General features: G+C 39.8%; 2 protein-coding genes across 4 annotated transcripts in view; both read left to right on the top strand.

Annotated features, from left to right (window-relative positions):
* The window catches only part of USP3 (ubiquitin specific peptidase 3), a 90,411-nt gene extending 78,410 nt beyond the window's left edge, over window positions 1–12,001 (top strand). Inside the window, exons 7-15 of the mRNA XM_082488716.1 lie at window positions 817–930; window positions 1,655–1,768; window positions 5,790–5,936; window positions 7,924–8,030; window positions 8,202–8,282; window positions 9,232–9,350; window positions 9,545–9,658; window positions 9,770–9,837; window positions 11,504–12,001. Coding sequence (XP_082344842.1) covers window positions 817–930; window positions 1,655–1,768; window positions 5,790–5,936; window positions 7,924–8,030; window positions 8,202–8,282; window positions 9,232–9,350; window positions 9,545–9,658; window positions 9,770–9,837; window positions 11,504–11,669 — 1,030 coding nt within the window. The 3' untranslated portion in view covers window positions 11,670–12,001. The remainder of the gene's footprint in view (window positions 1–816; window positions 931–1,654; window positions 1,769–5,789; window positions 5,937–7,923; window positions 8,031–8,201; window positions 8,283–9,231; window positions 9,351–9,544; window positions 9,659–9,769; window positions 9,838–11,503) is intronic.
* A 786-nt stretch (window positions 12,002–12,787) lies between these two features.
* FBXL22 (F-box and leucine rich repeat protein 22) lies at window positions 12,788–20,293 on the top strand (the record flags this gene model as incomplete). 3 transcript variants are annotated; one of them, XM_082488718.1, is made up of 3 exons in its annotated part: window positions 12,788–14,293; window positions 16,580–16,760; window positions 19,564–20,293. In XM_082488718.1, the coding sequence occupies 3 exons, from the start codon at window positions 14,251–14,253 to the stop codon at window positions 19,907–19,909; spliced, it is 570 nt and encodes a 189-aa protein (XP_082344844.1). In that variant the 3' UTR covers window positions 19,910–20,293. The 3 variants fall into 3 exon arrangements, 2 of the variants coding, with proteins under 2 accessions (XP_082344844.1, XP_082344843.1); XM_082488717.1 differs by lacking the exon at window positions 12,788–14,293 and having other exon boundaries at window positions 16,426–16,760; XR_014269573.1 differs by lacking the exons at window positions 12,788–14,293; window positions 16,580–16,760 and adding an exon at window positions 18,266–19,371 and having other exon boundaries at window positions 19,564–19,693.
* Window positions 20,294–26,854: the final 6,561 nt, after the last annotated feature.

Genomic DNA, 26,854 nt, shown 5'->3' with positions numbered 1-26,854 from the left:
ACCACTGTACGAAAGTGCACCTGGATTTGCAGGAGTGGGTGTGTGTAGGTACCATAAAGTTGTGTTTTGCAGTGTGAGGGACTTCCTGTGAGGCAGTGTTCCAGAGGAAGCTTGCCGTATCCTCAGCAGAAAAGGAGACTGTCCTTTTGTTGCCAAGGCTGCTGAAACATGTTGATGCTTATGGTTGCTGTGAAAGCAGAGACAGCGCTTTGAGGGATGTGGTCTCATTGACGTGGGTAGGAGAACAGTTTCTGCAGTGCTGAGATGCTAGACCCTATTTCATTGCTGCCAAGACCACTGCTGCTCTGTAATTGTCCTTTTGCATTTCCTACCTCACTGGGAGACTCCTGAGTCGGGCTATATAGCAAGACTAACCGTCTCCATTTTCTTCTCCGTCATTCAGGGTTCACTGGCAGGAGTTGAGGCACGTGCTTCTTGTGTTCCATTACTGGGACTATGGTAGCAGAGGTTAGAATTGATAGGTGGCGGTAGACATGGAGTTAACCTACTCAGCAGATGCAGCCTGGTTTGTTAGGAAATGCCTTCTGATGCCTCCATCTGTCATGGTATCTCTTAGTCAAAGCAGAGCCAAAATGTAATTATTTCAGGTAGTTGGGATGATACAGATCTGCTCAGTCATTTACAGAAGATGAGTATTTGCTACAGTATTTCTTGTATCTTGAGCTGTTCGTGATTGCCTTCCTCTACCACTGGCTGAAGTTGTATTTATGCATTTCAAAGAACAGGCTCCAGAATACATAATATTCTTTGTTGTCTGCCCTTTAAGGATTTAATTCATTTTTCCTTTTTCCATAGTAACATTCAACAGTTTTGCTGTTACTTCAAAGAGTTGCCTGCTGTGGAGCTGAGGAATGGGAAGACGGCAGGCAGGCGAACTTACCATACAAGGAGCCAGGGGGATAACAACGTGTAAGCTGCGTGTTCCTTGGTAGTACTGAACTTTACAGAAAACAGCAAATGCTGGGGTAGTGGAGCTGCTATATGCTTTCAGTGTTGCAGAATCACAGAAAAATGATTCATGGGGGGACAGAGTCCTAGAAAAATAATTGGCTACACAGAAAGAAAAACCTTGTATCACTTTCAGTTTGCTCATGTAGGTCTGGTGCTGCAGGGGGAAGCAGTCAGATACATCAGAAAGCACTGGAGTGTAACTGCATTTAAAGTAAGGTTAAGAAGTGCTAGTTACATGTACTCCAGACATTACCTTACTCAATTACAGCTCAAATATGGTCATGGGGATGTGTCTGCAAGTGAACATACTACAAAAAAAAAACAAACGCCCAAAACACCACCGAATCAAAAAACCCCAGAGTAAGAAATTCACAATCTGTAGCTTGTTTGAGCAAGTGTTAAAGGGATGATGTTAGCAGAGTCTACAGTAAAATGGCAAAAAGTGGATAGATTTCCATGTGAGTCCTCACCATCTGAAATGTAATTTTCCTATCCTGTGTCACTCTGCAGCATTATGGGTAGGATTTTGGAAATCAAATCTTTCAAGTACTGGAAAGGATATTTATCCGACCATTACAGTCTTAACCAAAGTAATGTCTGATGTTTGTACCATTGAGCTAGTGAACCTATAAGGTTTTTAACACACACCCATATTAATCACCAGCTTTTACTTTCTTTTCAGTTCATTGGTGGAAGAATTCAGAAAGACACTCTGTGCTTTATGGCAAGGAAGCCAAACTGCATTTAGTCCAGAGTCTTTATTTTACGTTGTTTGGAAAATCATGCCAAATTTCAGGTAAGTTTTGTAGAATAAGAACAATATTCTTGTTTGCAACCTTGTATTGCTGGTGCCCTACACTAAAATTTGCTGAATCTGCAGGATGCACTCTGTGCAGCTTTCCCATATGCCCACAAATACGCTCTGAAAAGGATCTTCACTTTGATTGACAGTTTTGTGTTCATCGGTAGTGCTTTTTTTTCCCCCCTCCGCCCTTCTACCTCATGCTACATGTAGCAGTGTCAGAGAGGACAAACATCTCAAATAGTAAAATAGTAGTGGTAGTTGTACCTTTGAGCCAGTGCTCCAAAGGGCAGAAGAATCAAGATAATGACTGGTAGGTAAGTGCCAAGGGCATGGCATTGACAGAACCCAAGCTTGGCTGCAATAAGATAGTGATGTAGTCAGATTAAAAAAGATACAGCACCTACAGGCCTAAATGCAAACATACTGGCTGAAACTTCCTTGATTCTCTCAGAACACTGTAGTCACCAGCTGGACATGAAATAAGGGCTATAAGAAAAAATCTTGTCCATAATAGGCATTTTGTGCCCATACTGACAAAAAAAGAATAAAAAGAAAGAGAAAAAGAAGGTTACCCAAGTAAATCGAAGTATCGTTCCTCTCCAAGGTCTCCCTGTCCTGGCCACTGAACCTCTTTCAGAGGAGCACTGAAACCTGTTAGGATATATTGTGATGAAGGTAAGTTGCTCCATGTTCTCAGGTAGTAAAGATGTTGTTATCTGTTACATCTCCAGCAGTGCTGAAAAGATGCTGTGAACACATCTGCTCAACAAGTAACCCAAGTAACACAAATCGATTTATTCTGTTCTTCACACTGCCAAACATGTTTCACTTGGCTTATGAGAATCAAGGAAGTTTAATACCAGTAGTTGCAAGCAGTGACCGAAACATTATAGGCAAATGAACATCATCCATAATGTCCTTGACCAGTTTCCCTGTTACAGTCTTCACTATAATTCTTGTTAGACTAAGTGAGAAACCAATTCATTGAAGTTCCTTAAGCAAATTTTCAGCACTGTGGGTTCTATCACAGCTTATAAAAGAAAAAGTGCTGTTTGTTGGGTTTCTCCCCTTCCACTTTTTATTCCCAGGTAGTGGGGAACATGTCCGTGATTAGTGGATAAGAGAACTCATTAAACCACACGGAGAATAATCATCTGTTCAGTAGATCCCCACTCCCACGGGATAGAAGGAGAAAATTTGAATTTGTTCAGTGCTTAATTGTACCTTGTAAAAGCTAACGATGCTACAATTCTAGTTTTACCTTGTGCGCTTCTTGTGAGATTGGGAGGAGAAGGCGGACGGACATACACGTGAACACAAGCCGGAGCCAGTAGCATGTTAGCAGCAAAACCAGCTGCTTTGGCTTCTGCTTATGAAGCCTGAGGTGGTGCGGCAGGGGGAGGAGACATGGTTGGAAACATGGTGTAATTGTTTTATCCCAAAGAGGTTTCAGTTGTTAAAGGCACGTTGTGCCTGCCTCCAAGGACTGCAAGTGCTGTTCTTCTTATAGAAAAAACTGCTGCTGATGCACTCCGTGGCTGAGTTGCAAGATGTGTATTTTGCTGATATACTGCTGTATAAATAGTATGCTCTATTTTCCTAGTAACTGTTCCTATTTGTATCCTTTCTTGTTCCCGGTAGGAAAAGCAATGTCAGAGGTGGGCTAGAATTGAGTTGCTTCAGGTGGATGGAGACTAATTTTATTACACAAGCTGACTGTCAGCGAAGCTGTATTTTTTGCTGATGGGCTTTTAGGTCATAGTTTATTTTAAACAGTGCATCGTCCATATCATCATGTTCTTAAAGATCTTTATCGATACTTACTCTTTTTAACAAATCCAAAAAAATCTTTCACGTGTAATTAACATATTTGTATGCAAGTATAAACACATGCACCAGGAGCACAACCAACAATGTGGAATGATTCCAAAGGTTATTTCATCAAATTTGTTGCAGAGCAAGGTTGCCATATACTTCAGAGCTCCTTTGTGAGGAATTTAATATTGAAAAGGTGTCTGAAGTAAAGACTTCCTGTAAATTTCAACTTCAGCTGTTTATTATGATTGCCTATATGTTTCTTAAATTGAAGATGTCTGTATTCAGTAAATGAAGCAAATCCTGTGTTATTTCACCAACTTCAAAATTATCCTACAGTGTGCACAGTTAACGTGCAGCTTTGAAGCTGAGTTCTGGTTTACTGCCTTATTTCATAGTAACGTATAATTATTTTGCAACTTTGGGAGCATAAATCCTATTTTTGGCTGTACAGGACTGGCCTGTTGAAGTACAGCAGTACTTCTGTGTGCCAGTTCTGTTGAAAAAGGTAGGTAGTGCTGCTGATGTTTTTCAGGGTGCTGCAAGATTGACATACAAACTCAATGATTTCTTTTAAAGTTGCTAATTTGGAAGAAAACATGCTATAATTCTACAAAATGAAGAGACTTTATTTCATTTTTATTTTATTACCTCCTAGCAATACTTTAGTAGGACATGCCTGCGTTCTTCACTAAGCGCATCAGCCTCATGTTGCATACTTCTGTTGCACTGAATCTGTTCTCATTTCTCGCCCGCTCTGGGTACTGTGCCATGAGTCTTATGGGCATTTTCCCTCCCCGAGCAGTAGCATAAAAACCATCTCTGTTGGTCCTTCCCAGACATTCCTGTATGACAGTTACTGCCAACACTTCTGCGGAATAGTGAGGAGGAAGGGGGGGGGGGGGGGGGCATGATAAAGCAGCTTAAAAGAATGGACGAGAGGAAGAAGGGAAACCAATCCTACTATGTAGGGATTTTTGTAACTAGGCCTACAAAGGCTTGCACAAAGCTTTTACTGTTGCACTATGTGTGCTTTCATCCAGGATACATCTTATGGCAAACGAATAGCAGTTGTTTGTTAAATTTGGTGCATGTTTTACCTTCATGGCTTCTCTGTTCCCTTTGATTAGGTTTGTTAGTGGTGAAATAATAATGGTGACTGTTTGAGCAGCATGGCTGCTGATGGCATGGCACGGCACATCTGAGAGTGGAGCCCTATCCTACCAAATCCAAATGCTCAAGAGATGCTCTGGATACCCCACCATTACCTCCCCCTCCCAACAAATGGCATGTGGGTTATGCAGGGGAGGTGTGCAATTCTGAGCACAGCTATAGAGCTCACCATAGATGAAGAAAATCTCTCTTTCATCCTAATTATTTTAGACGTCATATTGTTGTTCAAAGATGCATGGGGAACAAACCCAAAGATTAAATTCCTGACTTTAGTGGGGAGGGGAACAAACAGGCAAGCAAACACCTGGAAGAGCCAAAGTGAGTGGGAGCAGTGGCTGAATGAAAACCACTGAGAAATACTGACTCTGAATCCCATAGAAACAACACATTTTGTGGTGTCTTTCTTTTGAATCTTAGCAGGTTTGAGATGTCAAGATACTGACCATAATTTACAGTAGCTTCAAAGCAGGGATGAAGAGCATGCTGCCTGAATCTAATTCGTAACAATTCTGTGGAGGTATTAATCAAATATAGTCAATAACAAAGAAAAAAAGACATGCTTTGCCTGAGTGAGGGGAAGTCACCGCAATTATTGTGTATTTTTAATTACCGTGTGTATGAGTCCTGGGATGTTACTAGCACAGACTGAGTTTGGTGAGGCAAATTAACGTTAACCCAATACTTGAGCAAATGTTATGTCTGTGCTGCTCCCTGTTTTCTAAAATGTGTGTTCGTGTCTAAAATGTATATTCTTAAATGTTTCTCTGTCCTCAAAAAAGAGATGCGCAGAGAGGGAGCAAGCTGTGAAGGACCAAAAATCGCTTAGTTTGTCTAGATATAGCTGTATGTTTCCAAAGGCTACTTGGATAACTTTTTTGCACAAAATATGTATGTCTCTGTAAAGTCTGCTCAGTATTACTAAACGAGCAAAGGTTCCTTCACGTGACCCTGGTGCTCTCTGTGTGTCGGCACTGAAGCAATCTGTATATTTGGTGATTGTGTTGCTGTTTCCTTTTCTCTCAAGGGGATACCAGCAACAGGATGCCCACGAGTTCATGCGTTACCTTTTGGACCATCTACATCTGGAACTCCAGGGTGGCTTCAATGGTGTTTCACGTTCAGTAATTTTGCAAGAAAATTCTAGTCTGTCTGCAAGCAACAAATGTTGCATGTAAGAAGTCTTTTTTTAATTTTATCAAAACCTTAACACCTTTGTATGGGTCTGTGTGGTGGATCTGAAATTTCGTATTCATGGTTCCTTGTTTAAGTAAGTTCTCTTTAGTGCCTCTGATGTTATGAATTATAAAGCTGCAGGTTATATAGGATTAGCATCCTATAGGATGTGCTTCCTTTCAAAAGGATCAGCAATTTTTGTAGGTGTGAGGGAGCATACAGGCTGAGTTGTAAACACTTAAAATTCATTAGACTTTCAGAAATAAAGAACGAACTTTATTTTCTCTTCTATACCCATATAGAATTCTTTTGTTCAGACAATCTCATTGTCTTATGGTGACAGATGGCCTGAATACTACAGGAGCAAGAAACACGGCCAAGTATGTGTAGATTTAAATTGTCAGCAGACTTCCTGAATTAGCCAGTGAGCAGTGCAGTTACAGTCTGATGTCAGTTTCCCTGCAGATGGTCTTGCTATATTTGCGTATCACTTGACACAGTTAAAGCTCTTGCTTTTTTCCCCAGTAATTTTCATTTTCATATTATTGTGTGTCTCAAAACAGAGACAATCCATGTGTTTCATGCCTCTTTCTATGCTTCGCAAACTACTGTTGTTTCTGAATTCTGTCCCAGGTGTGTTTTCTCTCAGACGGAAACTGTCACAGAGAGAAAACATTTTAATTTGCTTCAGGAAGGAATGTTAAGTCAGTTCAGCCTGCACATTTGGTCCCTAAGTCCTTGGGTTCCCTACATAAGAGCTGAGTGAGTTTTCCCTTCCTGTACCAACTAGGACAGAGTAAGCAGGTCTGAGAAATGCAGGATTTTATAGACACTTGACTAGGGAAAGCCTAGAGTTCGGACTGTGCTCTTTACCACATTTATGTTGCTTTGCTGATGCTTAAAAATCCCACAAAAGAATCCCGAAGTGTTCTTAGAATTAAAGTGTATTTGAAAACTAAACCAATGTTGTTTTGTCAACACTTTGAATGTGAAAACTGAATGGGAATTTAAACTTTGTTCACCTATCTGCTGTAAATTTGTCTTGAGAATGGCTGTTGAAATGCATGGTGAGGTGGAGTGAGCTGCCTTCTGTCAAGGGCAAATTAAGGTTGCATACACTTAAATGCCTACAGTAAAGTAATTAATGTTCTGTGAATGCTTCCCTTCTTGAGCGCCAGTTTATTTGGGTAGCCATTTCCTTCTGCTCAACAAGAAGTGTTCAAAATAACTTTAAAGATGCAGGTGGAGTGCAGATAAAAAACCTGCAGGTTTCTGCAGGCGTGTGGTGCCAGATCTGCAAGCAAGAACTAGTAAGTTTAGGAGTTGTAGAATAATATAACTTTAAATGTTTTGGGTTGGGTTTTTTTCTTTTTTAATTGGACTGAGAGACTTGTGTCTTTTACAGAATCTGCTAAAAAGTTTGAGAGTAATGAAAGCATAGAGAATGATGATGCGTATTGTTTATCACGTCCTAATGCAACTTAACTTAAGCTGTCTTTGGAAGTGAAGTGCAGAAGTATGCTTTAAGAAGTCAAAATTACTTGTAACAAAGGGTACAGAATGAAAACAAAAATATGTTCGACCTACCTAAGAAAGAAGAATTTTTGTTTTGGAAACAGCCTTAATTACAGGGTTAAAATACTGTAGCCCTGTGAGCATCAGCTCTGCACTACAGAAATGCGGTCAACCAGAGTACTTTCCACACTGAAGTTTTGAGCATCTGCTTAGAGCATACGCACTTCACGCTTTCTTCAGGTACAAGATAAAGCAGAGGTATTATAGCAGCTAAACACTTGCACTGTACAGTTCTGGGGCAAACGGGTGAATGAAATGCCCAGTGGATGAACTCAGACTCTGTTGGTTACATATAGACAAAACTGCTCTGCCTAGTAGGGGTGAGTTGTAAGCAGTAAACTTGTCACAGGTATTGAAAATTAAGCTGAGACATTCTGACTGACTTTACCTCTCTGATGTGGTTTGTCTAGAAATGGAGCGTCTACTGTTGTCACAGCGATTTTTGGAGGCATTCTTCAAAATGAAGTCAACTGCCTAATATGTGGGACTGAATCTAGAAAGTTTGACCCATTCCTAGGTAAAGTGCCTCTTGCTTTCAAAGTACCAGGTGACCTAAGGCAGAAAAATAAATCTGAAGCTTGATAAATTTAGATGTCACATGACTGAACCAGTGTTTTAGCCTGAAAAGATTAGGCATTGTTTTATTCAGCCCTAACTTTTTTTTTTTTTTAAATCTTTGTTTTTCTAGACCTTTCGCTAGATATTCCAAGTCAGTTCAGAAATAAACGTACTAAAAATCAAGAAAACGGACCAATGTGCACACTACGAGGTAAGAGTGCGTGGGATAGAGTATATACTCTTCAGAGTATCTATTTCAGAGGAGCCAGGCTTTCACCTAGGGTGTAACTTGGTGCCACGTGCCATCTAATTTAATCAAATTCTGTGGTAGAAGAAGGTGCCAAAATAGTTTTCCATACAGGTTTTACCCCAGGCACTGTGTATTGACATACTATTATGATAAACTGGAGCTGAGAAGTGCTTCAGGAGGTCAGCTAAATATCAAGGAGGATTCCAGCAGAGGTCTTCCTTTGTGGTCAGAGTATTTCTAATGTATTCCAGTCTTTCCATCCAGCATTTATCTGCTGTGTTGCTACTGGTATTTGCTAAGGCTCTGTGCTTAGAAGCGTGTGCCCCTTGTGCACAGTAAGGATGACTCTCGGGTGTTCTGCTTTGTAAACAACATAAATAAATAACAATCCTGCAAAGTTGGGCACTAGTGCTGTTATTGACCTTGTTTTAAAGGATGCTAATTTGTACAGATTTGTGAATATACTTGCTGCGGATTGTGAAATATTAATCAAAACCCCATTATTTTCTCTGTTCACTTTGTACCTGAAACCAAAACACCTTTTAAAAGTTGAACATTGTTTGTTAGAAAGTCATTTGGTTTCATTTGGAAGTAGTTGTGCTGAATGTTGGATGGAATCTTGTTTGAAAGATAGAGATTTTGTGAATGCCTTTTTTTCTCTTGAACTGCTTATAGCTACGTTTTAAGGAATGGGGAATGCTGCATGTTACAACATGATACTATATAAAAACACATTATTACACAGCTTTTTGTTGCATAGCTGTGCATACCTACTGCAGTTATTATACACAACTTCTCTCTAGTGCTGTATTTGTTGTATTTCACATTACAAAAATCACTTGATGTCATCTTGAATCAGGTTTCTTTGTGTGGGTGTTTTTTTTTTTTTTGTATCTTGTTCTTTTTTTAGATTGTCTTCGCAGTTTTACAGACCTGGAAGAACTTGATGAGACAGAGCTGTATATGTGTCACAAATGCAAAAAGAAACAGAAGTCCACCAAAAAATTCTGGATTCAGAAACTACCAAAGGTAGGTTTGTATAAGTGTGAAAAGTAACAGTGTGACAACATGTCAAAGAAAAAAAATGACTCAACCATTAGTAGATCAACACCTCATCCTCCCATAGGCTATTGCAGCTGTCAAGCCCTAAGTTCAACCTCTTCGTCTAATGCATCCTTTTTTCTTTTTCTTTTTCCTTTTTTTTTTTTTTTTTAATGCTGTAGGTGCTATGCTTACACTTGAAACGATTTCACTGGACAGCATATCTGAGAAACAAAGTTGATACATATGTTGAGTTTCCCTTACGAGGCCTAGACATGAAATGCTACTTGTTAGAGGTATGAAGACTCACTGATACCTTCTGTAGAAATTTGTTCCACAACATATGTCTTCATTACAAACTACAGTAGATGCTATTGGAATCTGAAGCGTTTTCTTTTTAACCACAGCCTGAGAACAGTGGCCCAGAAAGCTGTCTGTATGACCTTGCGGCTGTTGTTGTGCATCATGGTTCAGGGTGAGTACATGGAGTAAGCCTGCCTCTTGGCAGAGACCTTCTCCCCACTGAAGTACGTGCAGAGTTAATTAGAGTTTTTCTGTCCCTAGTGAATGCCTGTCTTTTTACTGGTGGAAATAAGCGGTAATTTATAAACTTATGTGGAACTAAGCTGAATTCCCTTCATATACATCTATATAGCTGTTCCTTGTGAATGCCCACTTGGCAGTCTTTGAGGGTAAGGACTAGAAGCGTGAGACAGAATGAAGATACCCCAGTTCCTCTAGGAATGGAAAGCCCTAAACCAACAGAGTGAATCAAGAGGCCTTCCAGAAGTTAAAAGGCCTCATTTTGAAATTCTTAGTACAAAGCAGAAATATTTTTTCTTCTTTTATTCACTTTGAAGGACACATGTGCACTTGTGCCGAAAGAGCATGCGTGCAAGTTTGGAACAACTGTAGACTTAAGATTGGTGCAGTGAAAGCAATTATCCTGTATTTACCTTCTCTCCTACAGGAGTGAACTTCAACGTGAATGCTAATAGGCATGCCACAAGGCTGGCTAGTGTTCACATGTTGAAGGAAAGTTGCTTGGTGTGTTTTGTTTGCCCACCCCTTTTTCCCAGCCCTTGAGAGATCTGTTGAGAGTAACAGTAGTCGGGGAAAAAAGCAACTGTTTATCCTGAGACAAATGTGTTCTTGTTGTTTAGGCACTCACTCTATGGGCATGAGCTGTGAAAGGAGTTTTCTTAAAGAAACTAAACCCTAATTAATCAAAAACTTGCCAATACCTGAATTTAAGTCAAAGATAGAAAACAGAAGTTCTTTCCAGAAAATCCTCTTTTTGCTTTCTCTAGAGGAATGGTCTGGACTCTTTTTAAAGAAAAAATTGACTACTAAAGGCAGCACTTGTAGCACCTCAGTGCGTCTGCCTGGTGCTTCAAAGTCATAGAAAAACTACATGGGCAGCAGAGGAAAGCTGGTCATAATTAGAATGGAATTATTGGAATAATATTGGAAAATTATTGGAATAATGTTGGAAACATTAAGCATGTGCTCTAACAGATAAGGAAGCGAAACCAGGCCTTATCTTGGGGTGGCAGGGTAATGAAAATGGATGGGTTTGTAGTTCTGGTATGTTAGATTTGAGAAATATGGCTCCAAGACATAGATCTGTAAGATGAACTTGAAAAATTTTCTCCTTGCTATTCTGGGATTAGTTTTGCTTTGAGTGCTTTTGATTATATTTAGACAACGTGAGTCTCTCTAAGACATAAATGGGGAAGATTTCACTACGCTCTTTTTTTCAGAAATTTTTATAGCTAATACTTGAATAATAACAGATTATGGGCTTGATTTTTATGTAGGCAAACACGGAAGGTCAGTGTTTCAGGAAGCGTTGCTTGCACAAAAACTATGGGATGCTAATAAGTTCATATAAAAAAAACCCTTTCAACTCATCCTAGTAAGTGATTATTTTACTTAACATAAAACTTTACTTTGGAGAACCTTTGAGCCCCACAGATTAAGAAGGGATGGATCTTACCAACTGCTGTGGAGGGCTGTCAGTTCCTTTCTGCCTGTGGTCCCTGGAAGTCTCTTAGCCCTAACAGAAAATGCATCAGAGAATGAGGTGGTCTGTCTCCTTCTGATTGTCCTTTCTTTCCCCGCCTCCCCCCTGCTGACAGCGTTGGCTCTGGACATTACACTGCATACGCAGCTCATGAAGGCCGTTGGTTCCATTTCAACGACAGTACTGTAACTTTGACCGACGAGGAGACTGTGGTAAAGGCCAAGGCCTACATCCTCTTCTACGTGGAACGGCAAGCCAAATCTGGATCAGATAAACTTTAATACCTCCTTTTAATTCTCACTTATCAAGTCCACCGGACAAAACATTTCCATTTTTCCGTAAATACTTGATCCAAGACTATTAATTTCATCGTGCACTTTCAATTTCCTCTTGTGGGTTTTAGTTTTGTTGTGTCAATGGTAGCATTTGACTTACTGAACTTGGACACAAACTAACTTTTTTTTTTTTTAGTTATACCAGAAAACCTCAGCAGATTTTGATTTGCTGCTTTAGTTGTGATAACTCAATTTTTATATATATAGTTTCATGAAATACTTAGTTATTTGACTTTTTTTATATTAATGTTTTCAGTTCTCACTTTCTAAAGGCACATTTACATCCGAGAAGCTTTCTATCCTCCTTACAAGCAAAATAAATGTGCTTCTGATTATAAAGAGCAATACAACTTCATGCTGTTCTCACAGCTGTTATTTAGATATGATTTAATCTCTTTAAATCAAAGAATGGTTTGCATGTGCTATTTTCCCTCATGCAAGAAACTAAACAGTGACCTCTGAACAATAATTCTTTGTCTGCAGAAGAGAGGAGATGTGGCATCATTAAATAGACCAGGTAATTGCTGCTATATTGGTGTGTATTCAGGCTGCTGACTTTCAGGAATCATTGTAAATAAACAGTTGGTTCAATTGTATCTATACTGCAGTTTAATTCAAGTATTCCTTACATATGCTCTGCCCTCCCCCCCTTCAAATTTAAAAAGCTTGTCTTAAAATATATACGTCTAAATTGTGTTGAGATCTATGTGTTTTTAACCGAACCTGAATTGCCTTAGACATCTCTTGTTTTAGACTGTCAACCTGAAATTTGATCATAAACACTTACTTGCGTGAAAACTTGGGAGACTTCCTGGCAGTGGGACCCCAACCCTCCTTCATGGTGGGAACTGGGAGTACAGCCCCAAAGTCTGGGGTTTGTGAGAACAGTCTTAGGTCTAAACATAGCTCCTGTCCACTAAATGCCTGCCTTTCCCTTAAAACCAAAAGGAAGCGGGTGGTCTTCCAGATGTTTTGCGTGACAATTGTTTTACCAGTTCAAACGCAAACTAAAGGGAAGATGCTGGGTTTCACAGCACAGCAGTGCCTGACAGGAGATGATGAGCCGAGACTGCTTGTTGTCTGGAGCAGACGTGGGTAGCTGCAGTATTTGCGCATTAGCCCAGTGTGCAATCTTTATTTACAGTGTCTAGACAAACATTGGAAGCATGATACAATTTCTAAAACTTGGCTATGTAATGGAGAAAGACTTCTGTTAAAAAATACCCTGAATTTTAGCTGTACTGCCATGCTGGAGAGTGGAAGTCAGCCAGCAAGATTTTAAAAAGGTGGACTGAAAACCCAGTATTGTAAAAGCCAGAAGTCCCCAAAAACCTTAGAATTTGACAAATGCTACATTTCAGTTCTCTTCCCCCAGGCTCATCCTTTATAGCTAGGCCCCTGTGTGCCCAGCAAGGAATTGGACACTCCTAAAATCTCAAAACCATAGTGGTTAAGAGTAGAATTTAGTTAATCTAGAGTCACAAAATCAAACAGTGCTTTTTAGTTGTGGTAACAGTAAAATATAGTAGTCTGAAAACACACAATAACGTAAGTAAAATGTGATTACCCTTTTTAGGTAATGCTTCTGAAAGACATCATAATACACAGCAAAAATTTCCTTACAGTTTGTAGCATAGCTCTACCTGCAGCACATGGAGTAGGTGTCGCTTTCCTTGCTGTGGGTTAGCTGCTACCTGTACACCAACAAGCATAAAGAGAAGTTGCAATAAGATGTTTTTTAAAATGTCATTCTTCATAGCTTTTCCACAGCATCTTAAACCAGGAAAGAGAGAAATTGGCTTAATATAAAACTGCAGAAAGCATTCAGCATTGCTAATGGTGTATGAATATGTAAACTGTACACTAGTTAAAACCTATTGTGATTATTATTTGATACATTAAGTGACATATATAACAATGTCTTCTTTTACTTAAGTTGAACAATAAATAGAACTATTCATTGCTTTAAATTGTAGATAGTTTGTCACCTACCATTTCTCTGTTTCTTGCAGCCAGAGCCTTTCTTCTACCCAGAACAGGTAGCCATTACCATTTGTACAGGCAGAAAAAGGTATTTGACAGACTTCATTCGTGTGTGGGGCAAGTGAAGTATCTTACCGCATTATTACCCTGAAGGGCAGCCTTACTGCTTACAGTTAGTTGGGGAGCTCAGTAGATTCCATCTGTAGCTTCATTTTGGCTGCACGCTACTTGGATTGGATTTTTTTTTGAATTTCAGCCTTGAGAATACAAAGCTTAAAACATACAACTAGCTATGGGCCAGAAGCAGTTTAACTTACAGTAGTCGGGTGTATGCAGTGTTCTCGCAAACCAGTGATGTAAATGTGCCTTTCTGTATTTTTAGAAACTTAAATTTATAATCGTTTTAGCAACATTCACTTATTTTAAGCAGCTTCTACTTCTCCATTTAATTTTTTGGGTCAGAGTTATGTTCTCACTTCAGTATTTCCTTTCAGTAACATTTGCTGTATAACATTAAGGTCTTGGGCAACAGTATCTATCCAGCATGGTCCATTTGAGACACGGCCATGGGATCACAATGCAATCAGGTCAGTCTTGTTCTCGCAGCAGGTGGTGATAAGGACTCAGCCATATACTTTGCTGGAACGAGTACATTGTAAATCCTTTCCTAATTTAACTTTCTCCCACTGCAAACCCAGATGGACAGTATGAACAGTTTGTTGTGGCAACACAAGTATTTCTCTTCCTGGTGGAGAACTTTGCTTATCCACTGTATTCTATTCAGTGTGGTGTCAAAAAAAAAAAAAAGTAACTGAGCACTGAACCAGTAACATATACTGCACCTGGCCTAGTATTACATTTTTAACCTTACTTGTATATCCTATATTTATCTACTAGCTTGTGGGATGGGGGGGGGGAATATCTCATTTCATTTAAGCCAAATGTTTCTTTTCTACTTACTGCTGATCATAGTACACACTAACTGGCAAGAATTTTTTTCTTGCTTGTGACTGCTCTGCAAGCAACAACTGCTCTCTACAGTTCAAAGATTTGCATATGTTTCATCAAAGTTTGTCTGAGCAAAGGTTGTCCTTTTGTTTGTAATTGTTTAGCCACGTATACAACTGGAGACAAGATTTACATAAAACAAAACCACAAAATGTCCAGCTCTCAGAATACAGATGCTTTAGTGTGTTGTATAGCGAGCTGTTAAGTAAGTGCAGCGTTATGCCAAACTCTAAGGCACTTACAAGCAGAGCTCCTTCTCAATGTAAAGTCCAGATGGTAACAGATGTCTGTGAGAGGAGAGTTTACAACTTTGACAGGCAGGGACAGTGGACTTGTATCAAAAGCAGGAGGCCATTTATAAGGGTTTTGCTATATCAATGGAAAGTGTAACACGTGGTGTTTAAAAGTTTCCCCAACAATGTTTCATTACTGATGTGTCTGTGTCTTACTGATGAGGTAATCAATCAGCACCTTGAAAATTGATTCCAATGTGCTTTAGGATATCCTCAAGTACTGTAGTGCCATAGTTGTAATTGTTTACCATTAAAATCTAGTGTGTAATTTTCAGTGAGGATTACTGACTGTGCTCATCTTGTGTGTTTCTGGAGCATTTCCAGGTTGAATGTGAATTATATCTCATTCACACAGTGTGTTTATGGAAAATGTGCCATTAAAGTGTCTCCTTTCCTTAGAAAATGAAACTCCTCTTGTCTTTCTGCAGGCTTGCAGAATATCATTAGTGTAAATCCTTTGAACATGGATGGCAGCGTATTTTTACTTGTTCTGGGGAAAACAAAATAAAAGCAAATTGAAGTGTTCCCACTATTTAACACCTCTACCAAAACTTGCACATAAACTACCTTAAACCCAAGCATTTTTATTTCACAAACATAAAAGCTATAGGGCTGTTCATTGTTGCTTTTAATTCTAACCTGCCATTTGCTCTAGCTTTATTTTTCTTCTAGAGAAACTTTGTCCAACAGTTTCTGCCTTTACTGGAAAACAAACACTTCTAAAAATTGTGTATATGCTTTTCCCACCAAAACTGCCAAGGCTATGGTAACAGAATAAAAAAACCCAACCATAAACAACAAAAGAAAACTTGTAAAACTCGAGCTAATAGAAGACATCTATTAAAAGCACAAGCCTATGAGCAGCTAAACATAGACTTGCAGTTCCCATGCGTGCCTTCCTGCCTATCTAAATGATAATGATAATGAAGCAAAAGCGCAACCTTAGAAAAATCAATAAACAAATCGAGGCTAAAATTGTTGTACACTGCAAAACCAAACTTCTAGAAAAGCCAAATCCTCCAAACTTGAGGGGCTGGCGAAGCTACTCCGTGCAGCTGTAGCTACACCCCCTGCCCCAGCCCCCAGGTTCAGTTACTCAGCACAAGAACTGTGCTAAGCTTCAGGAGTGCCTAAAAGGAAAGAAATCCCTTTTAAGGAAGCATTTCATGACAGTGAAGTGCTGCTATTCTACATGCCCATTCCATTCCCTTGTAGAAACAGAACAACAGTTTCATTGCATGCATGTTTCTTTTCCTTTCCTTGTTCTTAGCTTGTTCGCCAGTTGTTCGCCAAAAATAAACACCATTCCACAACCATATATGTGCAACAGCCTGCTGGTGATTCGGAGCCCCCTCCAGCACTGCTGGTCTCCCACAAGGCCAGGAGACTATCTTCTTTCTAACACGCTCTGACCGGCTATGCACATAACCCAGCTGAATCGGGAATGCCTTTTACATCTGTTTTCTTTTCTGGACAAAAATAGTAGGAAAAGTTTAGCAAAAACATGTCACAAGTTGCTAGAAGTGTTTCAGGATCCTTTACTGTGGTCTTTGTTGAACTTTCATTCTCCAGCGGAACTAAAGAAGGATAATTTTCTCCTGGGACCTGCTTTAAAATACTTATCCATCTGCTGGTATTCAGAGAGAGTCAAGGTGTGTAACATTGAGGACTGGATGAAAAACGATTTCCAGAAAGACTTCTGTAACAGGCATGAAAGCACTGTCAATGATTTTTTACTAGAAGTTTGCAACAGGTACGTTATTTGGGTGTGAAACTCTCCATCTACTGTAAAGGTTAACTGCCTTGAAATGACAGAATTGAGAGCTGTTTACTCCATACATCCTACATGAAGTGGAGCACTAAGTACGTGAGTGCTTTGACTTTGCAGTTTTAATATAGTATTAAGTTGGTTTTATAGTGTCAATAGTGTATACTTCATATTGACTTTCCTTAAGCCTATTTTTTCCTTTTCCTTTTTTTTTTTTTTTAAGAATGAATAATTAATATAGGAAAGTGCAATACTGCCTACTAAACTGCTGCTTAACTGAAAGGTACCATTCGGGCAGCGCAAAGCATTCTCCTGCGGGGGGGCCTAGAGGGAAGACATGATTTGAAATAGTGAATATGTCATAACAAAACCAAGTTCATTAAACATGGTACTAGAAATAAGTATTGCTTTTACACTGAAGTTTTAACTCTAAGCTTTTTATAAACTACAGTAAAGGAAAAGAAATGCCACTATGGAAAAGCAGCTCTGGGTGCGCACCCTTAAACAGCTTTACTGCTACAAAGCAGCTCTAAGAAAAGGAAAGTTAAATTACATTAGGAGGAACAAACAGGTTGGAGCCACTCCTAGTGTTTTAATACACCGAGGACGGCTGTGGACTAGAGCTGAAAGGGGCATGACAGTGCCTGTCCTCAAACGGCGCACCTTTGTGCCGCAGCCAGCCTTCAGCTTTGTGCTGCAACGTGGAAAGCAAAAAAGTTCCATTTGGAAGTAACAATTTAAAAACCCCAACAAATTACAGGATACTGACAGGACACAGTGTCTTGGTGAGAACCAGCAACAGTGCCATCTCAAAACAAGGACTGAAATACAGGTTCAAAACAGAACATTAAGTTGCAAGTACAAAATTTTAGAAGTAACTGTTCTAGAACAACTGTTAAAAAATTTGGATTAATTAGCAAAGTATCATTAGGAAGCACATCTGTTCCTACAAAAGAGGGTGTAGGAGGAAGTATTTCTCCAATTCCGGCACTGGAACATCCACCATGAGACCACATTTAACTATTCCCATTTTTTTGGCCAGCACAAATTAGGATTCAGAAAGAGGACGTAAGACCACAGCTCTGCAGAAACAGTTTAACTGCCTTTCGCTGCAGAATTCATAACCCCAAACTGGTTGCTGCACAAAATTCAAAGCAAAGCCTGGGTAGTAAGCAATCTCGAAGTCCATAAAGATTCAGCAAATGCCTTTCAGCTTTACATAGATTTGTTTCCAGAAGTTAAACTGAACTTTTAAAAACGACAGTTGATATTGACCCCTCCCATCCCTTTTAGCCTTCCTAAGCCAAGCTCCTGCCTTTTTTTTTTTTGCAGCAACCCACTGAATGCATTTCCATCCAAACAAAATTCCTAGCATTCTGTGCAAAGAAAAATGCAAATTAAACAACTATCCGGCTTTTCTTTCTAAGTTGGGAGCACTTTTATTTTGTTGACAAAGCCACAAGAGATGGCAGGTTGGAGCCTCTCTTGACCTTGCCTGCTTTAAAACATTTATTTTTCTAACTGTTCCTAAGTGTAAAGTAAAAGAGTTAGAAAAAAGATCGTGCAGCTGACATGATCTCACTTTATTACCTCCACAAAAGCTGAAGTGACGCAGCAGCAGGGGGTGGTTGGGTGGGGTGCAGAGAAAGAGGACAGTTTTTAAGGACAAAAGAACACGCTGCAGTGATGGCAGAGCCCCTTGTTTGCCCCCACGCCTGCTGTACACCTAAAACCCTGACGCAGGTTGTAAGCACAAATCTTTATTACGGAAGTGCTTACCGTACGGTACTTAGAGGATGGAGGCAGGCTAATAGTTCTGTCCAGACGTCTCACAAGGTCAACGTTAGCATTGCTGTAATCATTTTCCCTGCAACAACAGAGCCTAAGGAAGTCCTGTGCTAATAGAGGAACATTAAGCTGCCTTTAGCTAAGCAGATGGATAGCTGAACTGCCGCTCCCTGGAGAGAGGTGTAAGCCAGAAATGAAGCGCTGTAGAGAAGGCTTTACAGGCACAAGGGTCCGTGCAAATGCTCCTGGTCAGCACAACAGGTAGCAATAACTGGTCTGCTCCAGTTGTCTGCACAAGGTCAGTTTGTATAAGTCATCAACACACTGACCTGGAATAGTCCTTTTCTATACTTTCCCAGGTCTACCCAAGCAACAAAAAAGAAAGCTTTTTTCATTCGCTGCATCACTGTTTAACAGTAGTGTTCTTACCAGTTTCAATGATTTGAAGGCAGGTTTAAGAGTTGCATGAGGTTCAAGCATCAACACTCTTGGGTGCTGGCACCTATTCAGTAAATCCAAGGAGCTGAAATACACCCATTAATCCCTGTAAAATCAAGAGTGGGAGTGTCTTACTTGCCCATGCTCAGCATGTCTACGCAGCAGCCTCTTCACTCAACTGTCCTCAAATTCATCCAGACTTGAATCTCATCATTACTGGGTCCTCATTTGCCGTGCTTGGAGAAGCGCAGCACCACACAACTCCTTAAGAACAAACAATGCAGCTGCAGCTTAAGTAGACACCCGCCTCCCCTTCTCCACTATGCCAACTGAGCTATAAATATTGCTACCAACAGAAAAAGCAAAGAAGGTAAGTTTTGCAATTAGCAAAGCTGAACGTTAAGATCTACATATGCCCCCTCCTACTCATGCATTCTTACCCCTCCTGATGGAAGCGGAGATATTTTTCTAACTTTTATATTTATTCTTGATGATACTAGCTTCCCCCAAGCTCTATTATTTATTTATCCCTTCATCTCACCTGTAACGATCATGTTTTCAGATGTCCAAACCTGCTATCTCTGACCCTCTCTGGATGCGGCCATGTGACAGACGAGTGCATCTTGCTGCTTCTCAAGAACTGCCCGAACCTCAAGACACTCAAACTGGAAAACTGTGTGCGGATCACTGACCAGACATTAGAAGCAGTGACCCTCTACGGGGGATCACTGCAAACGCTCCACGTGGATTTCTGCCGGAACATAACACAAACTGGTCTAGAGAGAGTCAGGGAAAAATGTCCTTCGGTAACACTCAGAGCAGAGAGAAGTGCTAACATGATTCCAGACAATAAGCCAGAAAAAAAGCTGATGCTTGAAAAAGTGTCAAGAAAATCAGTTCAGCTTTAAGTGCAACAAATTGTATAAACTCAGTTGCGGGTGTTTTACTTCACTCCCGCTCCCTTCTTGGGTGGCATTGGTTCAATGAACTGTGGCTACTTTCCTGCATTCTGGTTTAAGTCCAAACGGACGGTTGATGTTTTGTAAAGGCCGCACTGGGAAAAAACATGCATCTCCACCAGGACAGTCTTAAGGAAAAACCTGTTTGCTTCCTGTTGTTCCTTGAAACTGGAAAACCCTGCATTCCTGTCACATAATGGTAGGCCTGATTAAAGCTGAAAACTGCAATTTTGATACCTTGTTGTCCCGGATGAGTGGAATGCACCTCACTCAGAAGAGAAGCAGAATTATGTTTTATTGAGGTAAAATAATAATTTGACAGCGCTGAATAAATTCAATGGAGTTTAACAAAGTGTGACAGTGGTTTGATGGCAAGGTTCGCCTTATTAATTACTGCATGGAAGAAACATACAAAGGAAATTGAGTTAGAATCATTGACGCAGATACCCAAGATGCAAAGAGTAAGGAGGACCCTCCTGCTGAGTCATGAGGTTCAGAGTGGACTTCCTTGCTTTCTGTACTCCTTATGTAATGGGAAAGGGCATAAACCCGCAGCAGATAAGAGCTTGGGTAATTCTATGATTTACACAAATTTCAGGGAAAGAGTGATTAACAGATTTCTGTTAAAGGATATATCCATATGGTCATTCCGTCTGCTAAGGGTGATAACCATGCCACTTAAGATCTTCCTAGCAAAAGCAGAGTACCTGACAACCATCACTTCCTCAGTTATTAAATGAGGGATGCATGGCAATGTGCCCAAAACACAGTTTGACCCTTTGCATAATGTACTTTGACAAGATACACCAAGTTATTTTTTAAAGCTGACATTAAAGGAAGCACAGTATGAACAAGCGCTAGTTTACAGAACTAAACTACAGGAAAAAACAGTGACTTAACGGCCTGTAGCTTTAAATGCTAAATTAGGAACACACCACAGTAGAGATCTTTATAAACACCCGTTTCTCACTGCAAAGTACAAAACAAATAGCTATTTTCATCCCAAACCACAATGCTGTTGCTTTCTTGCATGCTGCTCTGCTACATGGAAGTGAAACAGTTTTTTAATGGTTGCTATGGGACCGTCTACAAAATTTGACACCAAAGGTTGGCACAGTTTTATTCTGCTACATAAAACTTGCCTTGATACAGCTGGGATTTGGTCGTGGTATTGAGTACTCGGGACTGGTAACATCACATTCCAAGACTCTACGCACTTACAGATTTTTGCCCGAGGACAGGTAAACGTTACTGGGTGCCATCTTACTGTGTCAACAGTGCTGCAGTTACAGGTCAAAAGTTTTACTTGTTGAGTCTGTCTCAGTATAACCACATAGAAAAATCATTGTGATCATCTAGTTTGAATTACTCATTTTTTTTAAAAAGCACCCCATCTCAAACCCTGTGCTTTACTCTATGAGGCAGCATGTCCTCAAATTCCGCCTTCCCTTATCTTCCGTTTTGTTCAGCAATTCTGACATGAATTCAGACTCCTAGAGAGCACCCCATTATATATAATATCCTGCCCATTCTTGCTGACTCTGCAGCTGAACTTGTATTTACCTTAAATCTCTCTCCCATTCAATATAATCCACTGAATAACTTTATGTTTACAAAAAATGACAGATGGTTAAATCCGGCAATCGATAACTTAGTTTCCCCTAGAGCGCCAGATGTCAGTTCGGCTTGATGTCAAATGGAAGGCTGCATACAGGCCAGTTTGACAAACTATGGATTCTGAATAGTTCCAGCTTAAATCATAATGAAGTCTACTGCAGTTAAGATTTCATTTTAAATTAAAATCTTACACAGAGCAGAAATACCTGAGTGCGTGTGGCCTTAAAATTAAAGTAAATTTAGAAATATTAGCTTTTGGAAATACTGTTCTGTCCCATAAAGATAGTCAATATTTCTGTTCCATTACGTAACAATTATCCGAGACTTCGTCACTACAGCAATCTATGTGCATATATCATAGCAAGCCTGTTTCTCATTTACATGAGGGGCTCTGCAAGTGTTGATAATTAATCTTACCGCACTGGTAACACAACACTGGTGAAATCTACTAGTTAAAAACACATGAACTGCAACTTGCATCGCTGGAATTCAAGTGTATCAAGACTATCGCAGTTTAAAATAATACGATAGCTTTGTTGCATTTTATACAGTTGTATCTACAGGTTCAGCTTTGCAGACTTACTACTTGTCTGCATTTTAATCTTTTATAGAACTGGAAGACTACAAGACCGAGATTTTCCTCTAAGGAACACAATTTGTGACTTCTTAAACTGCTATTTAACAAGTTATTAAAGGTTGTCACAAATATCTAACATGATACCTGTTTTTTTTTCTTTAAATGTGGAGAACAGTGTGACTGTAGTAACTCTACAAGGAGAATGCGTGACGAACTACTGTTGAAGTAAAGGAGACCTTTTCCCCCCCTCTTGTTGGTAGCTAAACTGTAGAAAAAAGTTCAGAAGTTAGGTCTCAATTACTTAGAAATAACTGGTTTGATTTTCCAATTTCTTACTGTATTGTTTTTACAATACTGTTGCTCCTTTTATTAAAGCTGTGTGGCAAAAATGGTTGCAGAGTCGTAACAGAGAACTCGGCTCTGATGCCTCAGGTAGTCTTGAAAAAAAGATTTATTTCAACTATATTGTCTTTCGTTCACGTTTCAGCAGAAAGGAAGGAAACATGCTATCAAAACTACACTTGAAGCCAATTTTTACTGCAAGAGTAGTACTGTAAAATTGTATTTCCAATCAGTTTCTCTAGGAAGGTAAGTTTCAAACAGTCTCAGCAGAGATATTTTAATAGACTACATTCCTACGGCTTATTCTTTCCTCTGCAAGAACTGATGAGCTTAGTTATGAACTCCTGAAAATAATCTTTATGTGGTGCATGAAAAATGGAAAGAGGAATTTACAGCTCTCAACACAAGTGAATATACTTACTCTTCTTTTCCATCCTGGTTAATTGATCCACGGATATCCTTTGGTACTCTCTAATTTGGCTAGCTAAGAAATCAATCACAGCATTACAGAAACCTAGCTGAAATTCTGGAGAAATACTCGATCAGTATGAGCATCCGTAACAAACACTCACGCAGAAGATAAATAAATAAAACAATTTAATTACTGCATCTTCACAACTTAGAGATATTTAATGGCATGACGCTGTAATATTGTGGTATTTCATTAACTCATTCCTAAAATGTAAGTAGGACCCTTATGCACTACACAAAGGAAGCAACAAAACTGGAAGCACAGACGGGGAGGACAAACAGCAATCCTAAACCAGCATTTACAACTTGGAAAGGAGATTGCCTGACTAACAAACTTGCGATGTGGAAATTGGGATGTCGACACAATTCTTACCTTGGATACACAGTTTTTGTATGAAAAAAGCACTAGTTTAATGTATTGCTGACAAGGCAAAACAAGGTAGGAATTCTATACAGTCACATTAGTAACCAAAGACCTTCTCTTGATGGCAGCTCTAAGCAGTGTGATGAAAGATTCATCTCTGTAGATGTAACACCTAACAGATTTTCCAGTAGCTACAAGATATGAAAGCGGGTTTGCACCTGTCTACATATTTTTTATGCCTTTTTGCCAGTTTTCTTTCAGGACTGTTGGGGGGGGGGGAAGGTGGCATTGTGGGTTTTGTGATTCTTTACAGTAAAAGGGGCCTTGAAACACTCTCCCACTTGGCAGAGTCTCCCTATTTGTGTACAAATGCTCAAAGTAATATTACTTTGCACTTCCCCTCCTTGGATGGGGATATTTATTCATGACATGATAAAATTGGAACAGGGTTGTGTTGATAAATGTTTTCATCATCAATAATACATTTTCTTACTTAGCAATCCAATTTGAAAATTGAGTATATAACGATTACATTTTACTTAAGGTATTATGTAAGGATGGAAGCATGTTAACAGTTTTCTTTAGTTCCAAGCCATTTGAGTTCCATCAAAGTTCTCTTAACATTACTGAAACACTTTTTACTCCTCACAGACCCCAACTGTAACTTACCAGGTATGGAGGGAGGAAGGCTTGTTATCTATCATTTTATGATAATACTAACAAGAAGGTGACATAAACCAAGATGCCTACTTGGAAGCTGCATCAGGTTATCAGATGTAAGAGGCAAACAAGACTTGCTTGTCAAAGGTTCGTGCCTTTTCCTACACAATAGGGGAACAGCAACACCCAGAAGACCCTTCAGATTTCCATTGTGATAACATAACTCAGCTTAGCAATTAAGTAAATGGAACTTAAACAAAGTCCTGCAGCACAGTAACATTGTTTATTTACCAGCAGCGGTATTTTTTTGCCGTTAAACTTCATCACGCAGTCAAAAGGGCCAAATGACAGATCTGAATCAAACTTCCACACCTGGCCTGATCACTTGTTCACCTCTTCTCTGGAGACTACTACTGTTCAAGAATACTACTGTTCTGCTCTTACCAGCCCCCTCTAAGCATGACAGACACACATTCCACCTACCGTGACATTCCAGCTCTGTCAGATGAACCAACACTACTACTGCTAGCTCCAGAAAGAGGGAGGCTTCACCCAGTTCAAGTAACTTGTCTACCTCTAATCTCGGGGACTGGCTGTTCATCTTCTCTCTGTTGTAGTGTGCCTATCTGTTTCAAAGGGCTATCCAGCTGTCCGACAGCCTGACAGCCCAAAAGGTTAGGGATGTACTTCCTAGTTGGGGGGAAAAAAAGAAAAGGTAGGAAAAAGCACTGGAAATACCAGAGGTGGTAGAGAAGAAATTATCTAACCCCAGGGTAAAAACAGGATAAGAAACAGAGATTATGGGCTTCAAGAAGCAACAGCCTTATAAATCAGAGGCAGTGAGTGCTTCTTGAAAGTTACTTGAGGCGTAAGGAGAAGGTTAGGAACTACTCATGTACAGCAAAAAATAAGCAGCAGCAAATAGTCATGTTAAACAAGAGACACAAAGACAGGCTTTTGGCATCTACGTGCTTTTCTATATAATACCCACCCCAGCACATTACATTCGTGGCTAAAGCTTTTCAAGATGTTTTTCTCTAGTTATGTTTAGAATGTAACAGTCCTAAGCTTACTGTGCCTCTGTATCTCATATTAATGTTAAATGGGTCTAGATAAACACGTTGTCACACACCTGTTCTTACCTCTGATATGCATTTGTTACCACTCATACTCCCTGCTGCTGTCATACGCTTACGTCCCATCCAGCGCTGAAAGGGTTAAAGGAAATGAGGTATGACATTTGGAAATTGCCTGCAGTCCACCTTGACATAGCCAACCCTGCCTACTGCAACAATGCTGCCACTGGAAGGTTTCTTACAAGACTGAGTCGCATATTTTTTTCTTTAAACAACTGCACGTACGACCTACTTATACTACAGAATGCAGACATGCACTGGTAATATTTATTCCCCTTTCTATAGAGGGAGAGGTTTGCGTACATAAAATACCCTTACCTGATGTAAAGTTAGAACTTTCTCAGATGGTCTCCAATAGTAAGACATAACCAGTGCTGTACGTTCTTTACTTTTGTATGCAATTATGTATAAAAAGTATTATGCAAGAAACTTGAACATGATTCCAGTCTCACTCAAGTGCATGAGCAACAGAAAAATGTCAGTCAGCAGGTTAAAAGGAATGTATGCACAATATAATTACGGTGAAAACAAAAGTAGAATAAAATGAAAATAATTAAGCGTGTGATAGTCTTAATGATGCTAAGATAGAATATTCAAAGGACAAGCGCAATCAATTAAAAAAGTCTCAATTAAAGCAATCAAGCACAATCCTTTAATCAACATCAATATTTACCAATACCAACATCCTCTTTCACTTTACTGTAAACTGCCTCCAAAACCACCCTCATTATCCAAGAAGCCAACTGCATAGTCCATACAAAACTGTAATTTTTAGGCACAGTTCTATTATTTTCTATGCCTGATTGCAACAGACTGACAAAGCAGCACTACTTCAGACACACAAATGAAGTCTAGTAGGCAACAACACAGGACTTCATATAGCAGTTTCCCCTTTTATTTGTAACCTTGTCTTTTTATGTACTGCACCTATAAATTTAGACCAAGATGTGAATTTACTCCCCCACAACATAATGATGGGACACCAAAGTCTCAGTCCAATTTGGAACCAAAAAACATAAATGAGGCAGGAAACTAAGCCTGCATAATTTCAGAGCCCTGAGTCCCTCCTCTTCCCAAAACTGCTGGAAGCCCCCCTCCAGGTGTTTCATGTTGCAGTCTGGTTCTTGGTCAGAGCTCAAGAACCTTTTGCCTTTTTCATGAGCCAACAACTAGTCCTAACCAAAAGAACTTCACCAGATAAAACCCAGATTTGCAAATTTTTACCGCTTATTAGGCCAGCCCCTTGGCCACTATTACCTGGCAGCAATACACCGGTTCAGTCTCAGCCAACCAGGAAGTCTCCCTATCGATGCCTGCTAACATGCAACAATCACACGCGGGAAAACAACAGGAATTTCTACCCTCTTCTCCAGACTCAGATGGACCAGTCTTACCCCAGGTGAGATTCAGTTAATAAAAGCTCTGGCAAGCCCTCAGGCACCCTTACCAAGGAGCTCGGTGAGAATAAGGGGGGGAAGAATCAGGACAGAGCAGCAGTGACTCACCTGGGGACAGACTTTATCTACCCTTTTCCTCAGTCCGGTTAAGTCCTGCTCCTCAACACCAAGAAGCATTTGTAGTTTGACACAAATCACATTTTTGATAGAGACGTGGGGGAATTATCTATTCTTCAGCACTTCCCTAAGTCACAGAACAAAAATTTCTTTGTACGGTACATTACTGCCCTAACCAAATACCAACATTACAGTGTAAACCGCACCCTCCTG

This window comes from Vanellus vanellus (assembly GCF_965231255.1).
Source record: "Vanellus vanellus genome assembly, chromosome: 11".
In the NCBI taxonomy this organism is placed as follows: domain Eukaryota; kingdom Metazoa; phylum Chordata; class Aves; order Charadriiformes; family Charadriidae; genus Vanellus; species Vanellus vanellus.
The sequence above is the reverse complement of the archived record's forward strand: the minus strand, read 5'-3'. Positions and strand labels throughout refer to the sequence as shown.